Raw genomic sequence first — 25924 nt, forward strand, 5'->3', positions numbered from 1 at the left:
TTACTATGACATGTAGCATTGAGATATCCATTCACTCATCAATACACTCATGCACACAGTCAACTGCCCATGTAGCTGTTTCCACATGCACTCTTGAACTCATACACCTAGTGAATAAACTGCTCACACATCTATGCATAGAGTCACACACCTTCCAGCCACCCCCACACAAACTCAATCTCCCATAGAAATACTTGGGCAACCAATTAATAACACATATAGCCTCTCGTATAGCTAATGATCAACACATGCAGCAGTTTACAGAACAACAGACATAATGATGCACAAATTAAGACAGTTTAGTCACTAACCCATGCATTCAGTGAGACACATTTAATCACTCACTCATACAGTCAGTCATGCACCTACTAAATCCTTCATCCAGACACTTATACATCCACTCAAGACACATTTTAACTTTACAGAAAAATACAGTCACTGGATGTTGTCATCAGTGATGTCATCAGTGATGTCATTTGAGATGTCATCAGTGATGTCATCAGTGATGTCACTGACCATGTCATGAATGATGTAATATGTGACATGATCAGCAGTGGATTGCGGGTGCGCGATATATAGTTAGTGCAACTAACTATATATGGAATTTCAATGGTTTTGTGTGAGTAAAATAAGGTTTTTTAAATGCTAATTCCTAACTATATATGGTCTATAACCTATGGTTTTTTCAGTGAATATATATATATGTATAGATATATATATATATATGTATATATTTTATGTTTTTTTCCTACCAAACGATCCCTCTGATCCAGCGCGCTCACGATCTGTGCGTGTAGTGCAGCAAAGGAATCGAGATCTGCATTACGTATTTTCACCAAACCAAAGATTACTCGCACTCCAGGAGATAAATTAAAGGCTTATTTAATCCAGTGATTAACAACCAACACTATCCAATCCTCTCACAAACCAATGTTTCAACCACTCTGGTCTTGATCACGGTTAGCGGTGATCAACCCTTTGTGTCTACTTATACAAAATTACCCACACAACCATCCTGATGCATTGTGGGAGATGTAGTTCTCATCAGTATAGGTGCTCTTATTTACAGTGAATATTGTATTTTAAATACAATATTTTTGTGAATTCTTTTGGCAATGTTCTCTTTTGGTTAAGTTCACATCTTTTTAACCCTTTATCAATGTTTTTTCCATCTCCTCTAAGTGCCTTGGAATATATTTGTTTCGGCTCTTTTTGAAACCGTCTAGCAGGGTTCTCAATATTATTTTTGCATCTCGTTTCTGACTACTGTTTTGATGTGTCGGTATTTACAAATGTACATATAGTTCCTCGTCCCCATTAAGACCAATAGGCTGCTTGGTTTGAAGTGTGATGATTAGTTTTGATTCCAGACATCTTAGTTTTTTGGTCCTGTCTCCACCTCTTTCATTTACTGGGACTGTGGCCAATCCCCAGTATTTCATTTGTTGCCAATTGGAATTTTGGTGTGTTTTCACATGTTTGGTCATGGCATATGTTTGATCATCATTTTGAATTGCACGGATGTGTTCTAAGATTCTTGTTTTTGAGCTGACGAATAGTGCTTCCAATATATCTGGCTCCGCAGTTGCACTCTAGCATGTGTACAACATACATGCTTTCACAGGTGAATTTTTTCTATTATTGTATATTTCCTTCCTTTCCAATCAGTGGTTTCTTCCTTATTTTCACATATCTTACAGGCCCTACATTTCTCACATTTTTTTAAACTGGCTTGAAGATCTGTCAACCATGATTTTATTTTAGGTTTGGAGAAAAGGCTGTGCACAAGTTTGTCCTTGATGGATGGAGCTTGTTTGTATGTTATGTTTGGTTTGTCTTTCAGGATTTTTTTCATGTCTGGATCTTTTAATAACACATTCCAATGCTTGTTCATTATGTCTGAAATTGCGTGATTCTCCTTACTGTATGTCAGGATCATTTGTATGTCCAAATGTTCCTCCTTTGCATTGTCTTTTGTGGTCTGAATATATAGATATATATACATCTGACGTGTTAACTGAAATGAGACCAAACACACCGCAGCTTATCTGCTTCCAGAAGTGTGATTTATTGCAGCAATTCACAAGACTCAACGCGTTGAGGAGTTCCCGGTGTCACGTTTGGAGTCTTTCTAACTGGTCTTAAGATGGTGGAATGGTTCTCAAATTCAGCTTTTGTTGGTCCTCGTTTGTTGGAGATATGGGCGACCCCTTCCGGTAGCCATGGTGCCGCCAGCTGTGAAAATCCTAAGCAGCCAGTGCCCTCCAGAAGCAGTCCCAAGAGGAAAAAACTCCATAGGGAAAAACCTCAGATGATGAGGAGACTCCAGGAACGACAGAGAAGATATGAGCCAGGATTCACAGAGAAACCAGAAGCCCAAAATGGAGCAGGAGAAAAACAGGAACCCAAACTGGAGCAGGAGATGCCAAGGGAAGGAGAGCGTCAACGGAAGGAAAGGACCAACAAAAACTGGAGCAGGGAACCAACAGGAACAAAGAGTGTTGCAACGCAAAGAAGGAAAAGATTCTGACCCTTTTATACCCAAGAACAGGAAGTAAAAAACAGGAAGAGGAAGTGATAAGACAGAAACATGAAATGAAAAGACATCAACAGGTGACAAGACAGGAAGAAGACCATTGCCATCTTGGATAGGGAAAGGAGTGAAGAGCAGAAATGGAAGGTCGTCATGTTAGAAAGGTAGAACAACGTTTCCCCAAGACCCTCTGGGAGCTAAACTGAGAAGGAGAGAAGGAGAACAGGCAACGAGATGGCCCCAAACGAGATACCTACGGGTTAATACCATGCAAAAGGTAAGTGCAAGTGTCCCCCGAAAGGCACAGGAAGCTGCAGTCTCCACCTGAGAACTGCGGTATTCCTAAGATGTTATGTGAAACATCTAACGGGCCGCTGTGCAAGTTCGCAGCATGCCCGATGCAAAGAGGTCAAGGCTGATTTGCATATGGCCATGTCTGAACTGGGGTGGTGTGGAGTGCAAAAAAACGATGGATTTAGGTCCAGATCTCTGTACTGGGGTGAATGTATGACATTGTTCTGCATTCTGTCCATCAACTCTGGTTTTTGCATGCGATGCAAAGGGGCAGCAGGCATTGTGGGGCGCACCCATGATGCCAAAATGGCAATCGCGGGCCACCGTGTTGCTCCGCAATGCGCTTGAGAAGGAGAGAGAAGCATTGCGGGCTGCACTGCGGCCTGTGAAGAGGAAATGGGCAGCTTCTTGGGTCGCGGTTTGGCCCACAGTGCAACCCCCGACTCCTTGTTCATGAGACAAGAAGTTTGGGAGTAATTTTTGACACCAAACTATGTTTTTAGAACAAATCAATACTGTTACCTCATCTGGATTTTTATACTGAAGGTTCTTTAAAAAATTCTCCTGTTTATTGCTTTTGACCTACAAAAGATGGTGATTATGGCTCTCATCTTCTCAAAGAAAAATTACTGCAATGCCTTATATTTAGGTACCCTTAAACACCTGATTACAGAACGCGGCAGTAGGAACGGTTGCTACATTTTCACCAATATTTCACGTTATGCACGGCCTCCAATGGCTCCCGTTGGAAAAAGGGATTACTTTCAAGGCTCTGTGTGTAATTTCAAAGGCCCTCTACAGGGCTACACTCCCAGCAGGAACCTCAGATTGAGCTCTGCACAAATGATTACTGTCCCAAGAATAAACAAAGCAAAACAAGGTAAAAGAATGTTCTGTTACTGTGGAGGGAAAATATGGAACTCCTTGCCTCTTGCTTTATGCTTTCAACCCACCATGCAGCAATTCCAAAAACAGTTGAAGTCCTGGCTGTTTACTCAATAGATCAATGAATTTTGCCAGATGTGTCTGTGCATCACTAAGACACCTTCGGGCATTGCGCGCTCTGTAAATTATTTTATTCATTCATATTGGTGAGTGAGTAGGTCAGAGTGGTTGTATTGCACAGTCAGTGTCTGTGTGAGTAGCTGTGTGGGTGTGTGAGTGATTTTTGGATGTGTGAAAAGATATGTATGTGTGTGGGTGAATAGATGGTTGTGTGAGTGGCTGTATGGGTGAGTGAGTAGCTCTGTTAGTAGCTGTTTCGGTGAGTGAGTGACTGTGAATGGCTGTATGGCTGAGTGAGTCATGTGTGTGTGGTTGTATGGTGGTGTGAATGGTTATGTGCGTGGTTGTGTAAATGGGTTTTTTGAGAGGTTGTTTGGGGTGTGAGTGGATATGTGAATGGTTCTGTTGATGATGTTATCTGTGATGTAATTTAGATGTCATCAGTGATATCATGAATGATGTCACTGACCATGTCATGAGTTATCTATGTGAGGCATAAGCAGTGCATTGCGGGGTTGCAAGTTACAATTAGCTGAGGTAAATTTTACTGGTTTGTACAAGTGAAATCTGAGCCTAACTATAATGTTCCTGTAACCTTTGTTCTTTTCAGTGTATTTCTAAGGTTTATTTAATTGTATTTCCTAATTATAATGGCTGTGTAACCTTTGTTTTTTTAGTGAATTGTTCTAAGTTTTTTAAATTTTATCTGCAATAGCATGTGACCTGTGAGAGAAGGTGTGTGAGTGGCTGCATAGGTCAAGTAGTGGGTGTATGTGTAGCTGCATTGCGATGTGAGTAGTTGTATGGGTTTGTAAGTGAGTGTGTAAGTGATTTTGTGGGTGTGTGAATGTGTGTGTGAGTGATGTATGATTTGGTCAGTGGATGTTATTTGCTCTATGGATCTGTGAGTGAATGTAAGTTGCAAAATGGGTGTGTGAGTGGGTGTGTACGTGTCTGTGTGGGAGTATCAGTAGCTGTGCGAGTGACTGCACGAGAACAGAACCTCACCTACCCCTTTATCCAACAAGAGAACACAGTTTTCAACAAAATGTCTACCTAACTGGAGTACTTTCTTCTGATTAACAACAAAGAACTACTTTATTTGTTAAATGTCCAGTGCATTTTCTACATTATAGCTGCGTACTAGACCACAAGCAAATGTCTCTATGTAATTGTTCCTTGTGCGTCTTTTTCTATAAATCTGTGATAATATGAATTCTTGTATAGAGAAAACAACAACACTGCAAAGAGGTAAATCTCCAGCAAAAAAGGATACTCTCTTTTAACTATATGAAGTAAGTGCTTGTTTGTTGGTTAAGATGTCCATATATGCCACAGCAGTAAGAACTCGAATCACCAGCACCCTGTTGATTTTCACCTGTTGTTGTTTTTCTATGTATAGGACTTCTTGGTTTAATTAACACAACCAAATGTATGTCCGCTTCCACTAATGTTTTTTAACGGAGTTAGCACTATCCCTCTATTAAAATAATCTTCTGAACTTGGGAGTAGTCCACACTCCTTTTAGAATTCACTTTCTCTAGCACTCGTGGTTATTATATCATGTTTTCTATACGAACCCAATGAAGACAACTGGCATCCGACTTTCAGTTGGTGCCTGAGGGTTCTTTTTTCACCACTTTACAACTGCATAATTTATCGTTTCCCTGTTTTCTATCTATTTTTCTTACTTAGGTGGTAGGAATTGCTCTACTGCTTTTGTTTTGTATTTGAATATTTATTGTCACTCTTTTGTTGGTTTGCATTGATTTTCACCTGCTGTCTTCTTAGGCTGCCCATCTCCTCTCTCATCGACCTTCCCCCATGCCTGAGTGCCTCTTTCAGGTCACTTGCAGGCAAGCACTATTGTGAAGACAGAGGGTATTATGGAGGGGGCATAATTAAGGTCGCCAAAACTCAACAGGGTATGGGACATGGGGTGCACTTTGTCTGAACCATTTTTGATCCCACCTCTACCAGAACACCCTTCTAGGGGAAGGAACGGAATCACCAAATTGGGTGACCCTGTGATGGACAGGCAAATGTGACATCCCTGTATGGCATCCCTGGTCCACCTTACATAGGTACCCGTTGTCTGTCCTCCACTGAGCATCCCAGATCAGAAGGGTACCTAGAAGTAACTGTGGTGTAAACAAATATCAGAAAATTGGAATATCTGCTGGTAAAGCTTACATTTTCCATTAATGGCTCTTAAGTTCATGCCTCCTCTACTGATTGACAGTGAGCATCAGATGCACTTTTAGTGCAGGGGTGATGGTCTCACCTCCTGGCATGCATCCTGGTGGGAAATCAGGTCCCCATGCACAGGTGATGTCAAAAGGGGCTAGGAACCCCATGTTCAGGAAGTGTATTATCCCACACAGCGGGATAGCAACAGCACTTTAAGTGCTGGTGTGATGGCCGGTCCCCTTGGGCTCTGTTATGTATTTGCACCTCCTGGTGTGTATCCTGGTGGGAAATGAGGTCCCCAGGTGCAGGTGAGGTCAAAGAGGCTAGTGAACCCAAGTCCAGGTAGTGTATTGTCTCACAGCGGCGGGATAGCAGATTCACTTTAAGTGCTGAGGTGATGGCACTAACCCCTTGGGCTCCGTTCTGCAGTCACACCTCCTGGTGGAAAATGGGGCCCCTAAGGCACAGGTCAAAAAAACAATGTTTTTACAACTGTAATTTCCATAGAGATTTTTAGAAATGACTACAGCCCGAACCGATGGATGGAATGACACCATATTTGGCAGAGAACTAGCACTTGATACAGAAAGAACCCGTTTTGGTATTTGGTGTGAATCTGTTCAGTAGTTTCAGAGAAAAAAGAAATCAAATTTGTATATATAGCGAGGCGCCTCCTCAGAGGATCTGACAGTCCCCATGCTGAAATGTGATTGGCTGCCAACACTTCAACCAGGAAGTGTTGCCAGCCATCTTGGGACTCTGCTTCAGCCAAGTCCCCAAAAAACTAAATTTTAAAATAGAGAAGGAGACAGAGTAGGAACACCCTGACCCACTAGACTCCTTACAGGGGTCGCGCTGGGACCCCTCCTAGGGCAAAAAAGCATTCATTCATTTTTTCTGTGGGACTCGCACTGAATAAGCGGCTACGGCTGACAAAAAATAAATAAATAGGATCCCTGCCTCTCTACAATCAAGCCCTAGTGGGCCAGGTCTGGATGCATGCAGGCTCATAGAAGATTTAAAGGAGCTGAGTGCACAGGCCCCCCCTTGAGGCTCCCTGAGCCTTGGGGACCACCAGCTCACTGGAGCCAAGGAAAGATTAATTGGAAGGTTCCGTAGACCCTCCTTGAGCCTCTGGGCCACCACCTACCCGGGGCTAAATAACACCCTCAAGTAAGTCCCCCACAGCAGGATTACTGAGACCTCATTGGAGGCCCCAGCCCCTTTCTCAACTACTCTGCAAAGGGGCCTACTGGTGCACTACAGATTGGGGGATGAAGTCTACTTGGCTGCAACCATATCATAAATGATGTCACATAACAAGTCATGAGTGATGAAATATGTAAGGTCATAAGCAGTGCATGGCGGGGGTGCAGGTGACAGCACTGCTAACTATAACTAATAAATATCTGTTTTTGAAGTTCCAAAACACTAATGTTGTCTCTGGCATGTTTACCTAAGTATAGCATCACTTTATTTGTTGATTTGGTCAGGGAATTTTTAATTTAAGGAAGAAATCTAAGAATGACTTTTTTTTGTTAAAAAAACTATTTTTATCACACCTAACTATAACGTTATGGTAACCATTGGTTCTTTTCAGTGAATTCCTAAGATTTTTCAACATAAAGTAATATTTTGTTGCCAAATTAAAAGCCAACCCCGCCATGCATGGCCGCGCATCCACCTCCCCTTAATGAATATGTGAGGCCCTGGGGGATGGGATCCCTGGGGCCCAACATGTGCTTGGAAAGGGGGGGATCTGCTCCCACCCCTCTCATATATGTACAAAAAATAGCAACCATCATTTTCTTTTGGCTTTTGTTGTGATTTCAACTAGCCTTACCCAATCTCAGCTTCACATATGTCAGAACAACTTAGACCATCTTCACACTCTCACAACTAGCGTCTACAAAGCAGGACTGTCTCACATCTAACATAACTCTGTCATCTCCCCCTCCTTCTCCTTAACAACACTCAATTGTTTCCGTCTTTTTACCCCAATGCCACTCCCGCACATCCTCAGCTAATCGCTTACACCCCAGCTGAAATGCATTCCAACAGTGCAAAGTCAGACAGCACACAAGTAATATCCATCTAAGTATTTGAAGGTTTCAATTCCCTCTCTAAACTTAGCCCCCCAAATCACACTTCAGCCACCAACTGAAGACGGAAAAGGAAAAAACAAGGCTTCTACAGCTCAGCACTCACCTTACTCCCAGTACTACTTCACCATAATTCACAAGTTCTAACTCTCAATACCCAAAATGCCAGGAACTCTAAAACTTCAGATCTCAAAACTCCCACACTCACTTCCCACAACTAAGGCAACAGAATCAGTTGTCAGCCTCATTGAGCAAGAAGATAAACTCACTGTAGATAAAGCTGGGTGCTCTACAGCTCTGTCCTCTCCGAGATTTAACCCACATTATCCCCTTCTGAACTTTCACATCTCAGAATAGTACTACAATCAAACCCCATCACAGTTATTGACACCACTTCTCCCCAACACCACTAGTTTGGAACTCAAACTACCTGGAGGAATAATGTAATGATCAATGAGGAAGAAATGGCATGATGACTTTCACTGCTAAGAGACTCTTAACAAGGCATTTTGAAAATATGCCCCTGGGATATCTCCGCATCTGTCCTGCATGAGGAAGCCCTACCAGGTAACTGAATCTACACACAAGGGTCAGTTGGCTGACCTCCTGTGTGAGCTACAGGAACACAACAAGCTTCAGAGGCCTCCCTGCAACTGCCCACCCAACCTGCTGCAACTGGAACTCCTTGGGCCTGCTTGACACATGCTGTTAGCCTCTAATGGAGTGAGTCAAGATACCCAAGAGGCACACCCAGGTCCTGGAGACTGCATCAGTGAGAGCACTCCTCCTTGACTAACTGAAGATTCCATTAAATGGTTTGCAAAGTAATGTGAAGCACGGCATAGGCTCACTGCACAGCTAATAGCTTCATCGGAACTGATGCCAAGCAACACAAAGCCCTGCAAAGCCTTGCTTCCCATCTGCCAGATTAATTGGAACCAACATCAAGTGATGTGAAGCCCTGCAAAGCCTAGCATCTGGCAGACAGATTCTTTGGAACCAACACAGAGACCTGATGCCTCACAATGCCTCGTCGCACAGCTGAAAGCTCAATCAGAAATGGAGAGCAACACAAAGCCTCGCAAAGCAATGCAGTGAAAGCCTCACATCAAGGACATAATGTAAAACAGCCCTTTGACACTGTTTTGACCTAAAATATAAAAAGTCAATATCTTCGGTTTAACTGATTGGAATTTTGTCATTCTTTTATCATTTTATTTATTGACATTACCCTATTGTTCTGAACTAGTTTGGGAATTTTCTTTTGCTGTGTTTTCACATTATTACTATTTGTGTGCTTCTTAAATACTTTGCTTCTAAGTTAGGCCAAACTGTTTTTGTGCCAAGCTACCAGAAGCTTAAGCACAGGGTAATTGTGTGAGTTTTGAGGTTCATCCAGACAAGGCAATTGCCTGAGTGTGGCTTCCTCCCCTCACCAATAACCCAATTCCTTACAGGCTGCCACTCAGTGACCTGGTGGCACTTTGGCTGATGGACTGCCATGTCAAAGGCTTACACTAGCAGAGCCAGAGAAGGGTCAACCATTGTAAACATGGCACTTCACCCAATTCTACATAGAGCAGGGGAACCATAATAGGGGTGCGACAGGAGCACTACCAATCTATGGTGGTGCATCCCTCAGCCAAACTCTAAATGATGACCTACATCTATAATGTTGAAATCATTACACAGAATTGTGCACTACCCATCCCCAGAGCCTCATAAGCATTAGAAAGCACAACATAAATGTTTCTATGATCCAATACTGTACAAAGTAAAATACTCACCCCTCTGCAAACCTCCAAGACCCCCGATCTCCCTCATCACCATCCCTACCGAACCTATAAAAAAAGACTCTCCCCGGACCAACTGCATGCTCATAAATTGCAGATCTTCCACCAAACACTTCACAGAGCTAGCAGAGACCATCCTCAACCATAACATAGACATAGCATTCATCACGGAGACATGGCTAAACGACTCCTCCTCTCCTAACCTAGATATGCATCAATAAAAACAGGAAGGACCAGAAAAAAGGCGGAGGCGTGGCAATCATCCACAACAACGACCTCTCGGTGGTCGAAACAATCGCATTTGACTACAACTCCTTTGAATGCCTCACGACCAACATCAAAACCGCCGACAACCATCTAATGCAATGCCACCTACTATATCATCCCCCAGGTAACAACGCCACATTCACGGAACAACTCTCAAACCTGATCGCCAACTGCTCTCTCAAAGAGACCAACACCCTCATTCTAGGGGATCTTAATCTACACTGGAACAACGAGAACAATACCACTATTAAATCCCTAAACGAACTTCTGTACTCCAACAACCTCTCCCAACATTGCACAAAAGAGACCCACAACCAAGGGGCAATCCTGGACGCTATCATCGCCCGGCATGATGCAATCTCTATTGATCACATCCTCCCGGTAGATTGGTCAGACCACCACCTAATCCTATTTCAACTCTCGCAACAGATCCAGTCTCATCCCCCCATCGCAGCCCCCCCACATGGTCCAGGAACCTATCACAAATCAACACAACTGAACTAGCAGAAAGAATAGCCTCCTCCGTGCCAAACTCCACAGAAGGACTCTCCGCTACTGAACTCACCTCACACTACAACACGACCACGTCCGACATCCTAAACCAATTGGCACCCCTAAAACAAAAAAAACCTAGGAACATCCCATCGAGAACCTGGTTTAACAAGGACATCAACGAGGAAAGGAGACTTCTCAGAGCCACAGAACGCCATTGGAGAAAGAACCCTTCCGCTTCCCGTCGCAAGGAACTCAGAGCAATTAGAAGAAGGTACAAAAACCATATCAACAGCGAAAAAACTAACTTCTTCTGCAATGCGCTTGACAAGGCAATAAACAGGCCTAGAGAACTCTTCGACATCATCAAGAAACAAACATCCAAGCCATCCACTGCCCTTGCCCAACCCCCCAAAACTCTTTGTGATAACTTCGTCAACTTCTTCAATGAAAAAATAGCCAAGATCGAACTATCTCTAGACATCAGCCCTACCACGACTGTCAACATCGACCCAACAGTAACAGAAACCACCTCTACGGACCCCACCTCCATCGCCTGGTCCTCCTTCGACCTCGTCCTTGAAGCCGAGATCCTCAATCTAATCTCATCCTCCAAACACTCCTCCCACAACCTTGACCCCATCCCCTCCCAAATGGCCAAAGACCTCAAACTCACCCTCGCTCCACTCTGGTGTGAAATCATCAACAGCTCCCTAAAAACTGGCATCATCCCGGACTGCCTCAAAGTCGGCCAGGTTACTCCCCTCCTGAAGAAACCAGGCTTAGACTCCAACGACCTTAACAACTTCAGACCAGTCTCAAGTCTGCCCTTCCTAGCCAAAATCCTAGAAAAATGTGTATTACGCCAACTCAACAATCAGCTCGACAACATTAATCTTCTTGACCATAACCAATCAGGCTTCAGAAAAGGCTACAGCACCGAAACCGCAATCCTAAAAATAGTAGATGACATACGCAACTCCCTTGATTCGGATCAGTGTTGCCTACTCATCCTCCTAGACCTGTCAGCGGCCTTTGACACGGTTGACCACAAGCTCCTCATCAAGGCCCTCAAGGAACGAGTAGGTGCAAACGATGTGGTCCTGCAATGGTTTGACTCCTTCTTTCAGAACCGCTTCCAAAGAGTCAAAATAAAATCCTTTACCTCCGACCCTTTTCCCGTGACCAGAGGGGTCCTCCAAGGATCCGTTCTTTCCCCTCAACTGTTTAACATATATATGGTTCCCCTCACCATCATACTGAAGAAAGCCAACATCCCCTTCCATCTCTACGCAGACGACACACAGATCTACATAGAAACCACCTCCTTTAATGATATTCTAAGGCTCAACAACACTCTCAAAGAAATCCAAGACTGGCTAGGGACGAACCACCTCAAACTCAATCAAGGAAAAACCGAGATCCTCCTCATCTCCAACAAGGACGACAACCCCCAAATCACCGAATGGGTGAAAGCTGTTGACGCTCTCAAAGGAAATCTTACCCTGACTAATTCAGTAAAATCTCTTGGAATCACCCTTGACCACAAACTATCAATGACGAGCCACATCAAGAATTCCGCAAAGAGCGCCTTCCTCAATCTGAAGCTCCTCAACAAAATCAAACCACACATCCCACAGAGGGATCTCCAACAAGCCACCCAAGCTCTGGTGCTGTCCAGACTGGACTATGGGATCGCAACCCTATCCGGCACAGCCCTATCCCACCTAGCGCCACTAAAAACCACTCTCAACGCAGCTGCCAGAATGGTCTCAGGTGCAAAGAAATTTGACCACATATCCCCCGCACTCAATGACTTAAAATGGCTTCCAGTGGAAATGCGTGCCAGCTTCAGAACGGCCTGTCTTACACACAAAGCTTTGCACAGAGGGAAACCGGAATACTTAGCCTCCAAGCTCAAGAAAGCGGATCAATCCAGAAACCTCAGAAGCTCAAACTCCCTACTACTCATCCCCCTGAAAACCCAGAAACAAAAAAACGCAACTCGCTCTTTTGCGGGCAACGCCCTAAAAATCTGGAACTCCATCCCAGTGGACATCAGAACTACCCCTTCCTTTCCAGATTTCAAGAGCCGCCTAAAAATCCTCTACCTCGAACGCGCATTCCCAAACTCTACCTCAGTTGCTCAACCTGTAACTCTGACTACCTCTAAGACACTACCTCAAACACGCCCCTCAGGCGCCAAATAACTTTGTTAACCCCCTGAACTTATATGAATCTTTTTTGCTGTACTGTTCCACACTTGTTCCCTCCAGATCGATTGTAAAGCGCTCCGATACCCTCGGGTCTGGCCAGCGCTATAGAAAACTCCAAAAATAAAATAAATAAATAGTTATTGCCACTGCATCAGTAATACTATTTTATGGAACTTATCAAGTTGCTGGTTCTATCACACTAACATCTTGCACTGTCACATACATGACCTCATTCAAACACCATACCGTAACCCAAAAAATCTATCATTTAGCAATGACCATGAAACCACTACATGGCCTCGGGTGTAGCAAATGTAAAAGCAATGTGTCCACCTTGCACAAGATATTCATGAGCAAGGTTCCTAATGACAATCATATATTGTTATTTACTCAATAAAATTAAGTAATTATTCTAAACTAACTTCAACTCTATAACAAAGTGTTATCCTTTATTATAATAACATTAGATTCATCCTAACCCTATTTTGCAAATGTTTTTAATTAAATAAAAATCATTACATCCTGGGTGTAAATCTAAGGCTACATCTAGCTTTACAATTAATTTAATCTAAATAATTGAAATCAGATTAGATGAACGCCTAGTACAGTCAATACATCATTAGCCTGCCCTCGAAGTGTAACTGCAAAATAAAAGCAGGGAAGTGAATATAAGACTATCAAAAGAGGAAGATGTAAAGGTCAGGCGCCATCTCTAGTGAATCACAGTAAGGCCACTCCCCTGACACGACAGTTACATTGTCCATCATGCCTCCCTGCCATTGGACAAGACCACCAAGCAGGCCCCATTTCAATCCTGCCACTAATTTGGAATCTCTTTATTATCTACCATAATTAAAGAAAACTAAATTAAAATAATTATAAACATTATTCTTTTCCAACCATAATGCTAACACTAATAATATATTTTAATAAACACACTTATTTTTTAATGACATTTTGCAGAAATTACTGAATTATTATATTAATACCCACTGTAAAAGGTCCATAGGTCGCCCGCTACTCCACCATTCCAGCGGGTATACTCCAAGAGCATTATGGTAAATGCAGTATTCTCAAAGCGGGTGTGCTTTTCAAAAGTTCCGAAGTGTAAATGCAAAGTTGCAGGCCAACTCTGGACACCGGTGTTTCAGGATTATTGTCCTTCATCAGCAGAGTGTAGGAAGATATTCAGGGGTTGCTGTGCAGGCTGCCAAAGTGTTCTCAGGTCTGGTACCTCTCCGGGCGCGTAGGGCGTTACCTGAGCTCGTCAGCTCAAAGGCTCGAGGGAGCCGTAATAAAGTAAAAGATCCATAGGTAGCACGCTACTCCACCATTCCAGCGGGTATACCCCAAGAGCATTATGGTAAATGCAGTATTCTCAAAGCGGGTGTGCTTTTCAAAAGTTCCGAAGTGTAAATGCAAAGTTGCAGGCCAACTCTGGACACCGGTGTTTCAGGATTATTGTCCTTCATCAGCAGAGTGTAGGAAGATATTCAGGGGTTGCTGTGCAGGCTGCCAAAGTGTTCTCAGATCTGGTACCTCTCCGGGCGCGTAGGGCGTTACCTGAGCTCGTCAGCTCAAAGGCTCGAGGGAGCCGTAATAAAGTAAAAGGTCCATAGGTCGCACGCTACTCCACCATTCCAGCGGGTATACCCCAAGAGCATTATGGTAAATGCAGTATTCTCAAAGCGGGTGTGCTTTTCAAAAGTTCCGAAGTGTAAATGCAAAGTTGCAGGCCAACTCTGGACACCGGTGTTTCAGGATTATTGTCCTTCATCAGCAGAGTGTAGGAAGATATTCAGGGGTTGCTGTGTAGGCTGCCACCCCACCCCAGAACTGATCTCTACTGATGAGGGATATTATCCCGAAACACGAGCCGTGTCTAGAGATACTGGAAATACCAAGTACTTACTTGCACCAACCTTGGTGAAACACTTACAAACTTTTTCCTAACTCTTCAAGTCATACGAACTGCATGTACCAGAATGCAAAGGGGCGATCCGGCGGAGAGGTTAAGAGTGTGCTCCCATCTTTGAATACTTTTAAGGGCTCCCGTGAGCCCCCGTAGCTGACGAGCTATTGGAGATGCACCTTCGCGCCCGAGAGGCAACGAAGCCTGTGACTGTTGTTTGGCAGCCTTCTCAGCCACCCCAGAACTGATCTCCACTGATGAGGGATATTATCCCGAAACACGAGCCGTGTCTAGAGATACTGGAAATACCAAGTACTTACTTGCACCAACCTTGGTGAAACACTTACAAACTTTTTCCTAACTCTTCAAGTCATACGAACTGCAGGTACCAGAATGCAAAGGGGTGATCCGGCGGAGAGGTTAGGAGTGTGCTCCCATCTTTGAATACTTTTAAGGGCTCCCGTGAGCCCCCGTAGCTGACGAGCTATTGGAGATGCACCTTCGCGCCCGAGAGGCAACGAAGCCTGTGACTGTTGTTTAGCAGCCTTCTCAGCCACCCCAGAACTGATCTCTACTGATGAGGGATATTATCCCGAAACACGAACCGTGTCTAGAGATACTGGAAATACCAAGTACTTACTTGCACCAACCTTGGTGAAACACTTACAAACTTTTTCCTAACTCTTCAAGTCATACGAACTGCATGTACCAGAATGCAAAGGGGCGATCCGGCGGAGAAGTTAGGAGTGTGCTCCCATCTTTGAATACTTTTAGGGCTCCCGTGAGCCCCCGTAGCTGACGAGCTATTGGAGATGCACCTTCGTGCCCGAGAGGCAAGAAGCCTGTGACTGTTGTTTGGCAGCCTTCTCAGCCACCCCAGAACTGATCTCTACTGATGAGGGATATTATCCCGAAACACGAGCCGTGTCTAGAGATACTGGAAATACCAAGTACTTACTTGCATCAACCTTGGTGAAACACTTACAAACTTTTTCCTAACTCTTCAAGTCATACGAACTGCATGTACCAGAATGCAAAGGGGCAATCCGGCGGAGAGGTTAGGAGTGTGCTCCCATCTTTGAATACTTTTAAGGGCTCCCGTGAGCCCCCGTAGCTGACGAGCTATTGGAGATGCACCTTCGCGCCCGAGAGGCAACGAAGCCTGTGACTGTTGTTTGGCAGCCTTCTCAGCCACCCCAGAACTGATCTCTACTGATGAGGGATATTATCCCGAAACACGAGCCGTGTCTAAAGATACTGGAAATACCAAGTACTTACTTGCACCAACCTTGGTGAAACACTTACAAACTTTTTCCTAACTCTTCAAGTCATACGAACTGCATGTACCAGAATGCAAAGGGGCGATCCAGCGGAGAGGTTAGGAGTGTGCTCCCATCTTTGAATATTAATACCCACTGTAAATGGTTTGATTTATTTTAAAGAAAATGTAATTAAATGAAAAAGTAAAGCAGATCATACTTGAACCCGAACCTTTAATTATTTATAAATGTATTACATTTAACGTATTTGATGTAATGCTAACCCAAGCCCTGACACTAAACCCAGCTTGAAGGAAACAATTGTACATTATTAGGAATGAATTGAGCTGTTGAATGAATGGCAGGGAGGTAAATAATAAAAGGAAACAAAGGTGTAAAATTCAGGCACCATCTGTAGTATATGACAATAGGGCCTCCAGTCTTGGCAAGACCACCAACACCAATTCAGTAAGCACAGCAACCGCCAGCACAAATTTGGAATCCCTTTGGCATCAAACACCAATATCCCAATCTGTACAAACCATGCTTCGATCTCAGATCCTACTTTCAACCTCATCCCTAAGAGCCATCTAAAGTGGAACTGAAACAACATACTTGTGGAAAACTATTAAATTAAAAGGCATACTTGCATCCTTGGAATCTCAAGTCAAGAGAATGTTTATAAAATTACAAATTTTTTCTTTACCTTAATCCGCACTTCATGGTCTTTTGGCGGTGCAACCTCTATCTCTTCTATAGACATAGGTTTATGAGGTGCCCAGGCAACAGCTGCCTTGCATTTCAAAACCTAAGAAATAAAGTGTGATAAGTACACATTTTCTTACAATGATCAAACATTCTTAGCGGCACACATTTAAATGAATCGATAATATGACTTGCATTTAACATATACATTGTGCCTAGTGGCCTTTGACTCTTTGAACATTAGCAAATAGGAAAAGGCCTGATTTACAAACATTTGCAATAAAATTGTGATCAGGGTATTTACGCTGAGCAGTGCGGGTATATCCCATCCAAAATATGTCAAAGGCCATATGCCATGATGGCCTTGTAATACGCCAGAGAGGATGGGCGCCACATTTGTGACAAGGTATCTCATGCACCAAAATCTAGATAAAGCCCTATATTTTCAATGTGCGTAGTATGAGAAGCCTGGTGGCACCATCCAAAATAGGAATGAGCTGAATGGGCATGGTTTTGGCGCCATTCAAGAGGGTGGCAAGCTTTGGTGCTCCGGCGGACATGGGGATCATTCTCAGGACCTGAGGCAGTTACAGAACTCACTGGCAGAGAAGTGCCCTCCAGAGCACCTGCTGAGTTGCTGGAATCCTTTGTTTTTCCACAGCTCCTCAGCTTTGTGCACGCCCGGCCCGGGGGATTCTCTCTTTATGTTATGTTATGTTATGTTAATTTCGATTTATATAGCGCCAAATCACCGACAGGTCTCTTAGCGCTTGCTTTAGGAACCCGTCCTGGCTTTCCCTGCGAGATAACCCCTACTGGGCATCCCCAAGATGAAGACCAGGCATCCCATCGCAGTGGGGCCATAGTGGAGATTAAGCAAGCTATTGCCCAGAGTTGCAGAGTGTGAACCCATGATTCGAGTAGGCACCGAGGCAAGAATTATCGAGTCCGTGGACATTTTGAGCTCAAGACCCTGCCGCGTCGGGAATTGAACCCTGGTCCCGGGTCTGACCTCTGCATCAGGGTCTGCCTCCTCTAACCAGTGAGCCACACTTCTCCACTTTAGAATTCAAGGTCACGCTCACCATTTTGTGAGGCAGTGAGCGGAAATCTTGTCATGCTGAGCTTTCCTGAGCAGCCACACTCTCAATACTTCAACTAACTACTCCAGGCATTTCAGACTCCTGCCTTCTGGTGACTGCTTCTTAATTTTGATATATTGCACACTTTTCTATTCAGGAGGTGAGCACATTTTCTTAACTTTCTTGACAGGATGTATGGATTTTTCAGATCTCCAGTCATACTTATCCAGTTGATTTATGGTCCTGGAGTCTTTCCACTAACAGCAACTATAAGGTTGTGATGTGGCTGCATGTTTCAACATAAACAGCATCATTTTTGGAGCTTATTGCTCTGTGAGGTTTGGCTCTGTGGCAGGCTGTTTTATGTTTTACTTTCAATACTTACCTTTTTCCTGCAGCTACATCCGGGAAGATACCTACCATAATAATTATAGTTGTTCTCATTTGTGATTTCTCCTCCCCAGTGTTCATATTTGGTTTTACCCAGTGTTCTCTTAATAACTCTAATGCATTTGGGTTACTTTTATACCTCAGGAGATTCTCCGCAACCAGTACAGTCTTGGTTTTCCCCCCTTCTCTCAACTCATTAGGCTTATATGGGGAAAACAAGAAACCTTAAGTTATCTGGTCCCTTCAGCAATGTTGCGTTATCTGACTAGTTCTACTTACAACAATATGGATGACGCTACTTCACAGAAACTTGATCCTCACTCAGGCACAATTCCAAAGACATCCTCACTAGGTAAAATGCTGCTGTGGTCAAATAAGAGGCCAAAGAAATCCCCCTTCACCAGGGAAACCTACCCCGGTTCAATGGATGTGATCCTTGAGGAATTTCATGCATTAAAGCCCTTTATGGAAGAGACAACCAAGACGTTGCAACATTTTGATGATAAATGGTCTGCTTTGGAATACTGAGTTTTGCTGGTGGAGCAAAATACAGACAATCTTCAGCTTATGGCTTCACATGAAGTCAAGTCAATAAAGCTTTATTTTATTAATAAAAATCATAAGAGCGGGCATATAGATGTATACAATCATGATAGAATGTCAATAATTTTACAAAGAGTTAAAAGCCAAATAAAAAATATAAATATGGCTTCACATATTTCCCATCTAGAATCAGATATTTCTCTACCTAAAAAGCACACGTAGGATCAAAACTTCTTGACATGTCTATGACCACTCCTCTCAATATACAAAGGGCATGCAGACTTGGTCCCAGAGTCTCCCCAAAGCTGAGAGGAGTTATACTATCTTTCTCTCAATACACTGATCTCTTACAAGTGATGTCTGCGGTTAAAATGAAAAAGCAAATCCTTTGGGCTTGTATAGACTATTTTGCTCAAAAAGATGTAGTCAAAGCCACTGCTGATCGTCGGAAGCAGCTCCTGGGCATGGTTCTTAAATTGAGATCCATGAACACTCAATTTGGGTAAATGCACCCCTGCCTGTTTTGAGTGACTTACAAAGATAAGACTCCTACTTATGAGAAGCCTGTCGCACTTAAGAAATTTCTTCAACAACACAGAGCTGAAGATATGGACACTTTCAGAATTTTCTAATTAGTAAGCTCTTTTTCTCACATGCTTTCTTTTTATTTCTATTAGGCTTTTTGATTTTCGCATGTCTTACTGTCATAATTATATTCTCAGGATATAACAATGTTTTAATTCTATAATATTTTCTTTTATGATACAGGATGTTGTTCTCACATCTTGTTTAGTGTTGGTCCCACAATTATGTGGTGCGTTCACCTATGTCAAGACTGACCCACAGGCCTATGAGGTTTCAGGTGTTGTTGCCATTGTCTTCTGGTGTTGCCACCCTACCTCTCGTTCTGTCTGTGTTTAGGTATGTTTTTCAGTCGTCATTTGTGTGACTTGTACTGTCACTCTGTCAGGCTGAAGAAGAGGTTCTGTTTCCGGCTATAGGCAAGCAAGAAAGGATACAGGAGACGCAGGAGCTGTGTTCAAGCAGGGCCCAGTACTTTCCTGCTTCCCCCCGCTCACAGGGGACTGGTACGAGACAGTGAGTGATGAGAGGCCCGGAGCCCGGACAAGGCCCTTCAGCTCCCAGCGGTACGGTGCAGGAGGTGAGCACACCCTACTCTGAGCTCAGAACTGCGACTTAGCCCATCCTCCTGGAAGCGGCTGGCCCTGGGCTGGTGCAGCTTGCGAGTCTCTAACTGCTTCCACACCGCCTTCCACACCGCTTTCCTGCGCCTGACCCTAGTGGTGCATTCTCTGCTTCTGACTTTGGTGGTGGCTTTCGCACCTTGGCCGATCCTCTTGCAGATTTTCTTCCCCTCCTCCCTTGGGCTCGGTAAGAGTGTTTCCCGGGGGTGAGGAGTGTGGAGCAGAGCCCAGAGGGCGGAGGTGCCGCCTTCTATTACAACTGCCTATCTGCCCCAAGCTTCTACTGTACTAACCCATCATTTAGGACAACCATTTGAGAACCAGGAATTTTAATAACCTTCTCCATACTCCTGAGTAGAACCGCAGGTGCTTAGGAAGGGCACTCTTGCTGCAATGAAGAAAAGTTCTCACCTGCCAAAGAAGTAAATAAAATCTGCTGCAGGAGACGCACCTCCAAGCAGGGACGCCTTTAGGGGGGATCCGCCCAGACAAGTATTGGGAAGATGTATGACCTGCGCAGCTGGGTATGGGCCCCGGACTCCACTTTTTCAGAAAGCAGCACTGACGGCACAAGCCAGGATACCCATGACCCCAAAGGCTCTGGGTCTGAAGCCTTTGCAGCTATAACCACAAACGAGGGATGCCCTAAGGCTGCCATGGGCATACGCAGCAAGGATGAGACAGGTACAGCCCCCACAAACATAGGGTCTGACTCACCTCACCTATCCTGTGACACAAGATACAATCCAACCTTGCACTCCTTTCTTTTTCATCGGTGATTAATCCACATATTCAAATTAATTCATGGTTTCATTTTTCATTTATTGGTAATGAAGATTTTTCAATTTCTTCAAATCTTTCACATTAATATTTTACTTCATATTCAACAATTCAGTATTTGCCCAATGCATTTCAAGCATATAGCCCTTCATCAGGGGACTTCTTTATATCTGAAAACAGTATAATATGTCATTATTGGTACCAAACAATATCAAATCAAACATAGGTGCTGTTGATGTTACGTGCTTACTATTAGTTCTAGTGCATACATGTAGACAAGTAGATCATGTTTCGTATCCACCTATGACCCATGTGGTTGTCTGTCACATAATTCTAGTTGTACCTGCCTATATCAAGCGTTATCTAATATATCCAGCTCGAAACTTTCGTGTAAACGGGTTCAGCTTATACCCCGTGTGATGCTAGTCTCGTATTTCTCAACATTATGTGCCCGGGGGTGTGTTACCGCGGTAATGTAAACACTAACCTTTAATCTTTGTCAGCGTTCTCTTTGTGCTGCAAAGAGAATTGACCATTATATTAGGATTTTTTTTTTAAACGGGTGTAGCAATGCTAATTTTGAATATTCAAATAATCTTTATTTCGGTCATAAGAGACCATAAAAGATATACAAATAATTTTTATCATTTAAGAACATTTATACATATGCTATAAAAAGATCATAGTTAAAGTCTGATTGCTAAAAAAACATCATAATTCGAAGAAGGGAGGAAATGGATTTGTTTCATATAACTTTAGTGTCTCTAATAATTAAAGCTCGTGTTCGCCACATTGCTGTCAGGAATTTTGCCATTGCAAACACAGTTGGAGCCGCTAAATCTGTCTTGAGGACTCTATAAGCCGGAGCAAAAGTTCTGAAACCCAAGTTCCTTAAGTGAGGGACCAACCAGTAACTCCTAATTCTGCTGTAGGCTCTGCAGAACAGGACCACATTAAGATCACTTTCCAGTTTGTAGTTGCATGCGGGGCATGCCCCTGAGTCCAGATTGCCTTCCCACGATTTAGTAAGGGACCTCAGGGGAAGAGAGCCATACCTCCATTGCATGTAGATCTTCCGCACAGACACAGGTGTCATGGTGTCCAGTACATATTCAGGGCTGTAGGAGTCTTTTATCTTGATAAATGAGTCAGTTAAAGATCCTTCCCGGAGAGAGGACATAGCTTTCTGATGCATAGCTCTGTAGAATAAATTTGAAAGTACTTTTCTAGAGAGCCTTACGGACGCTACTTCCGGGTTGGACCATAGTTCTGCAACTCCAAGGTAAATACACATATCCCTGATGTACTTTATCCATGGGATTTTAGTGGCGTAGGTTGATCTCAGAAGCTCCTGCAGTTCATTTCTATAGTGTACCAGGTCCTCACTGCTCCACAGACGCCTCCAATAGGTCAGGGGTTTTAGGCCCAAAACCTCCGTAATTGGTCGTAGCGCCAAGTCCATTCTTAGGGGGAGAAGTGGGGTGCTCGGGGGGAGAGCTGCCAGTTGTCTTATAAAGTTATTTTCAGCGACCTGTACCGTGTGTAAAGGTATATGTCCCCATATCTCACCCCCGTAAATAATACCCCCCCTAGCTTGGGTTTTATAAATGTGGATGGCGGGTGTCAGTGGACGGAAAGGTGATTTTTTGGCAATTCTTGTAATGGCACCTGCCCTCTGAACCAGCTTTGTTGTTGCTTTTGTTTTATGTGGAAGCCAAGTCAGATTCTGATCGAGGGTTATACCGAGGTATTCTATTACTTGGACTCTCTCTAGGGTTGTAGGTCCCAGGCGAGGGTTTGGGCAGCTTTTGGGTTTGGGGCTTAGAATCATAAATTTGGTCTTGGTTGGGTTTATTTCTAGACCTCTTTCATTACAAAACCCCAAAAACCCGTTCAGAACCCTTTGAAGCCCCATTGGAGTTTTGGACAGCAGCAGGGTGTCATCTGCAAACATGATTGCTGGCACCCTGCTGCCATTCAATTGTGGTGCATCGGTATTAATGATCCTGTTTAAGTACTCTATCACCCCGTTCACGAATAAGCAAAACAGGGTCGGGGCCAGTACCCAGCCCTGCCTCACCCCTCTAAGGACTGGGAATCTATCCGTTAACCTACCGCCCTTTCCATATCTGACTCGGGCATAGTTGCTTGAATGCAGCCTAATTAAGATATGGAGAATATCTCTCGGGACACCCAGATCAGCCAGCACCGCCCACAATCTAGCCCGAGGAACTAAATCAAAGGCGGCGCGGAGGTCCACAAATACCGCGTACAGTGTCCCACCTTCTACGAGCACTGTCTTCCAATATAAAATACTCAGTCTGAGTATTTGATCGACTGTTGAAACTCCTTTCCTAAATCCCGCCTGAAGAGGGCTTAAAATGTCAGTCTCCTCCATCCAGCTCAACAACCTATCAAGAATTAGTCTGCCAAACAACTTTTGGGACACATCAATGAGGCTGATTGGGCGGTAGTTGGCTGGGAGCAGGGGCGGACCCTTTTTATATATCGGGACCACCTCCGCTCCCAACCAAGTATCAGGTATTTTCATTCCCCCCAGCACTGCATTGAACAGAATCATCAGGTAAGGTGCCCAAATTCCTGGTTCATGCTTGAAGAGGTCGCCCGGCAACCCATCCAAGCCCGGTGCCTTCCCGGAGGACAGCCCGGCTATCGCCATCCTAATGTCTTTTATAGTGAAGGGTTCGGCAGTCTGTCCCTCAAGGGTAATAGGCGGAGCTAATTCTGTCCCCTCATTCTCTAGGGAATATAGCTGCTCAAAGTGTCTTTGCCAGACACTTGCAGCAATAGTGGGTTCAATAGCCGTGGGAAGATCCCCGCTTCCATGGTTTATTATTCTCCAGAATCTACGCGAGTCCCTTGTTGCTAGGGACTCCGATAGATTCTCCCAGTGCTGTATGTCCCATTCTATCTTAGCATTTGCTAAAAGTGTTTTATAGGCCCTCCTCCTAGAGGAGATCTCTTCCCTCGTACCACCTGCTTTTATGATAGATAGGAGGTCATGTTTTGCAGCTCGGCAAGCACTGTTGAACCAAGTAGCGTTTTTGTGTGTCTGGGTTCTGGGTGGTCTGGTGCTGAAAAGGTGTACTTCAAGCTTCCTAATTAGATAGTCATGTACCTGCGCGAGATCCTTACTAATTTCCCTGGTGGGGTCTAAGTTCCATAGATGGAAAGCCTCTTCTAGGATTGAAATGATTCCAGCGTATAGGGAGGCTAACTTATCTTCGCTGGATACAAGATTTTCCCATTTTATCCTCCTTTTGTTATTTTCCAAAAGATGTCCCGATCTTAGCTCCTGCCCGCATGACACACTTTCCTCCAAACAGGGAATGGCGAAGTCTAATATTAATGCGTTATGATCACTGTCCTGTCTTGGCATTACTCTGAAATCCATCACCCTTTTCCAGGTATGCAACTGTACCAGGAAGTAATCTAATCTAGATTCCCTCCCGGCTTTGTTAAACGTGCATTTGCTCGGGATATCAGACCTAGTGCGGCCGTTACAAGCTCTCAAGCCATAGGTGAGATTTAATGTGTTTATTTGAACAGCCAGCGGTGTCCATGCTCTCGGAGATGGGGCCTCAGTGGAGGGAACCTGCCAACTTGAATCCTCCTCTAGGGAGGGTCCATCAAGTAGTCCAGGTAACGGTTCGAAATGTGAGTGAAAATCTCCTCCTATTAGGTATGGTATATCCTCTGGGATGGTTTCTAGAAGACAGGACAATGCCTCAATGGTTTTGGAGGAGGCAGCTATTGGGACTGGCCTGGAGTAAATGTTTATTACAAGTAATTTGTAAAGTCCTGGCCATTCGAGTAGAACGGCCAGTATGTCCTCCGATTGCACAGTATATCGTGAAGCTGTGCAACCTAGGTCAGAAGTTACCCAGGTTGCTAGCCCTCCTGACGGTCGGCCTCTTCCTCCCCAACTAGCTTGTATTGAAAATGTTTGGAAGCCCCTGTGCGTAATCTCCTCCCTGGCCCAGGTCTCTTGGAAGAGACAAATGCTTTGTGAGTTTATTAATTCGACCCATGAATCTGAGTCTATTTTGTTGGCCAAGCCTGCCAGGTTCCATGAAAGCATTTTAATTGTTTGAGGGACGTGATGCCCAGTCAACATCGTAGTTTGATTGGGCAATTCCCTGTCACTAGCTGCATATGCAGTTGGTGTGGGTAATTTCCCCCTTTCGTCGATAACACTTACTTCTCCACACCCTTCCTCCCCGTTCACAATGCCCTCGCCAATGATCATGTCATCTAACCTTGTCTCAGCATTTGGATCAGGTTCATTGCAATCCCCGTGATAGTTCATGCTGTTTCCTCCCCCACCAGTATTCATGTGAACAAGGGTTTGTCAACATCCCCAACCTGGGTCTTGCCATCCAACCGTAGGATTATAAATCGGGCCAGTAAGATGGTTTTGGCACTGTGACGGTGGAGCAGGTGGAGAAATCCTTGACCATGGTGGGTTGGGGGGACAGTTTTGCTTATTGAGTAGCCCCGTCATAATGCTAATGGGACGTGGATAAAAGAAGGTAAGATCAACAATGTTGATCCCTCCATTATTTGTGTCCCAACCCAGTCTTGTTATCCATCCTGCCACCCTTGAGTCTTGAAAGTTGACCACAATACAGTCCCCCCTCAGGGTTTTGGGAGTGCAACCTATCCATTTTATTCTCCTTACCACCAATATTACTCCATCCACTTCCCCTGGCAGAGGCCGGTTCACCCTTAACCAGTGCATAACCTTATTTTTGAGCATCTGGAAGGTTTCTCTCTGTCCCGTTGAGAGTGGTGGGACATTTGTAAAGACGGCTACATAAGGAAAGGAGTCAGGGGTAAGGTTCATTGGGGGTTTCTTTTGAGGTGGCTTTATCAATGATTGTAAGGATGGTTTAGAAGCTATAGGAGCGGGGCGGGGTGCAGGTTTATTTACCATGGGCTGGTTACTCGTTGGGGGAACGGTGGGTGTGATAGTGCCTGTACCAGAAGATGCATTACCCCCTGGTCCCTCGACAAGCGGGGGATTAAGACTAAGCGGCATCGCTTGCGCCTCAATCTGAGATGTTATTACAATATTAGGACAGTTGTTGGCAGCCCCAGATGTAACTAAATTAAGGGGCTTGGGTAATCTCTTC

General features: G+C 44.2%; 1 protein-coding gene across 1 annotated transcript in view; it reads right to left on the reverse strand.

Moving 5' to 3' along the window:
- The window catches only part of LOC144818542 (alcohol dehydrogenase E chain-like), a 637149-nt gene that overhangs the window by 445273 nt on the left and 165952 nt on the right, over nucleotides 1-25924 (reverse strand). Inside the window, exon 2 of the mRNA XM_078676061.1 lies at nucleotides 16770-16871. Within this exon, the coding sequence (XP_078532187.1) occupies nucleotides 16770-16871 (102 nt within the window). The remainder of the gene's footprint in view (nucleotides 1-16769; nucleotides 16872-25924) is intronic.

This window comes from Lissotriton helveticus, chromosome 2_1 (assembly GCF_964261635.1).
Source record: "Lissotriton helveticus chromosome 2_1, aLisHel1.1, whole genome shotgun sequence".
In the NCBI taxonomy this organism is placed as follows: domain Eukaryota; kingdom Metazoa; phylum Chordata; class Amphibia; order Caudata; family Salamandridae; genus Lissotriton; species Lissotriton helveticus.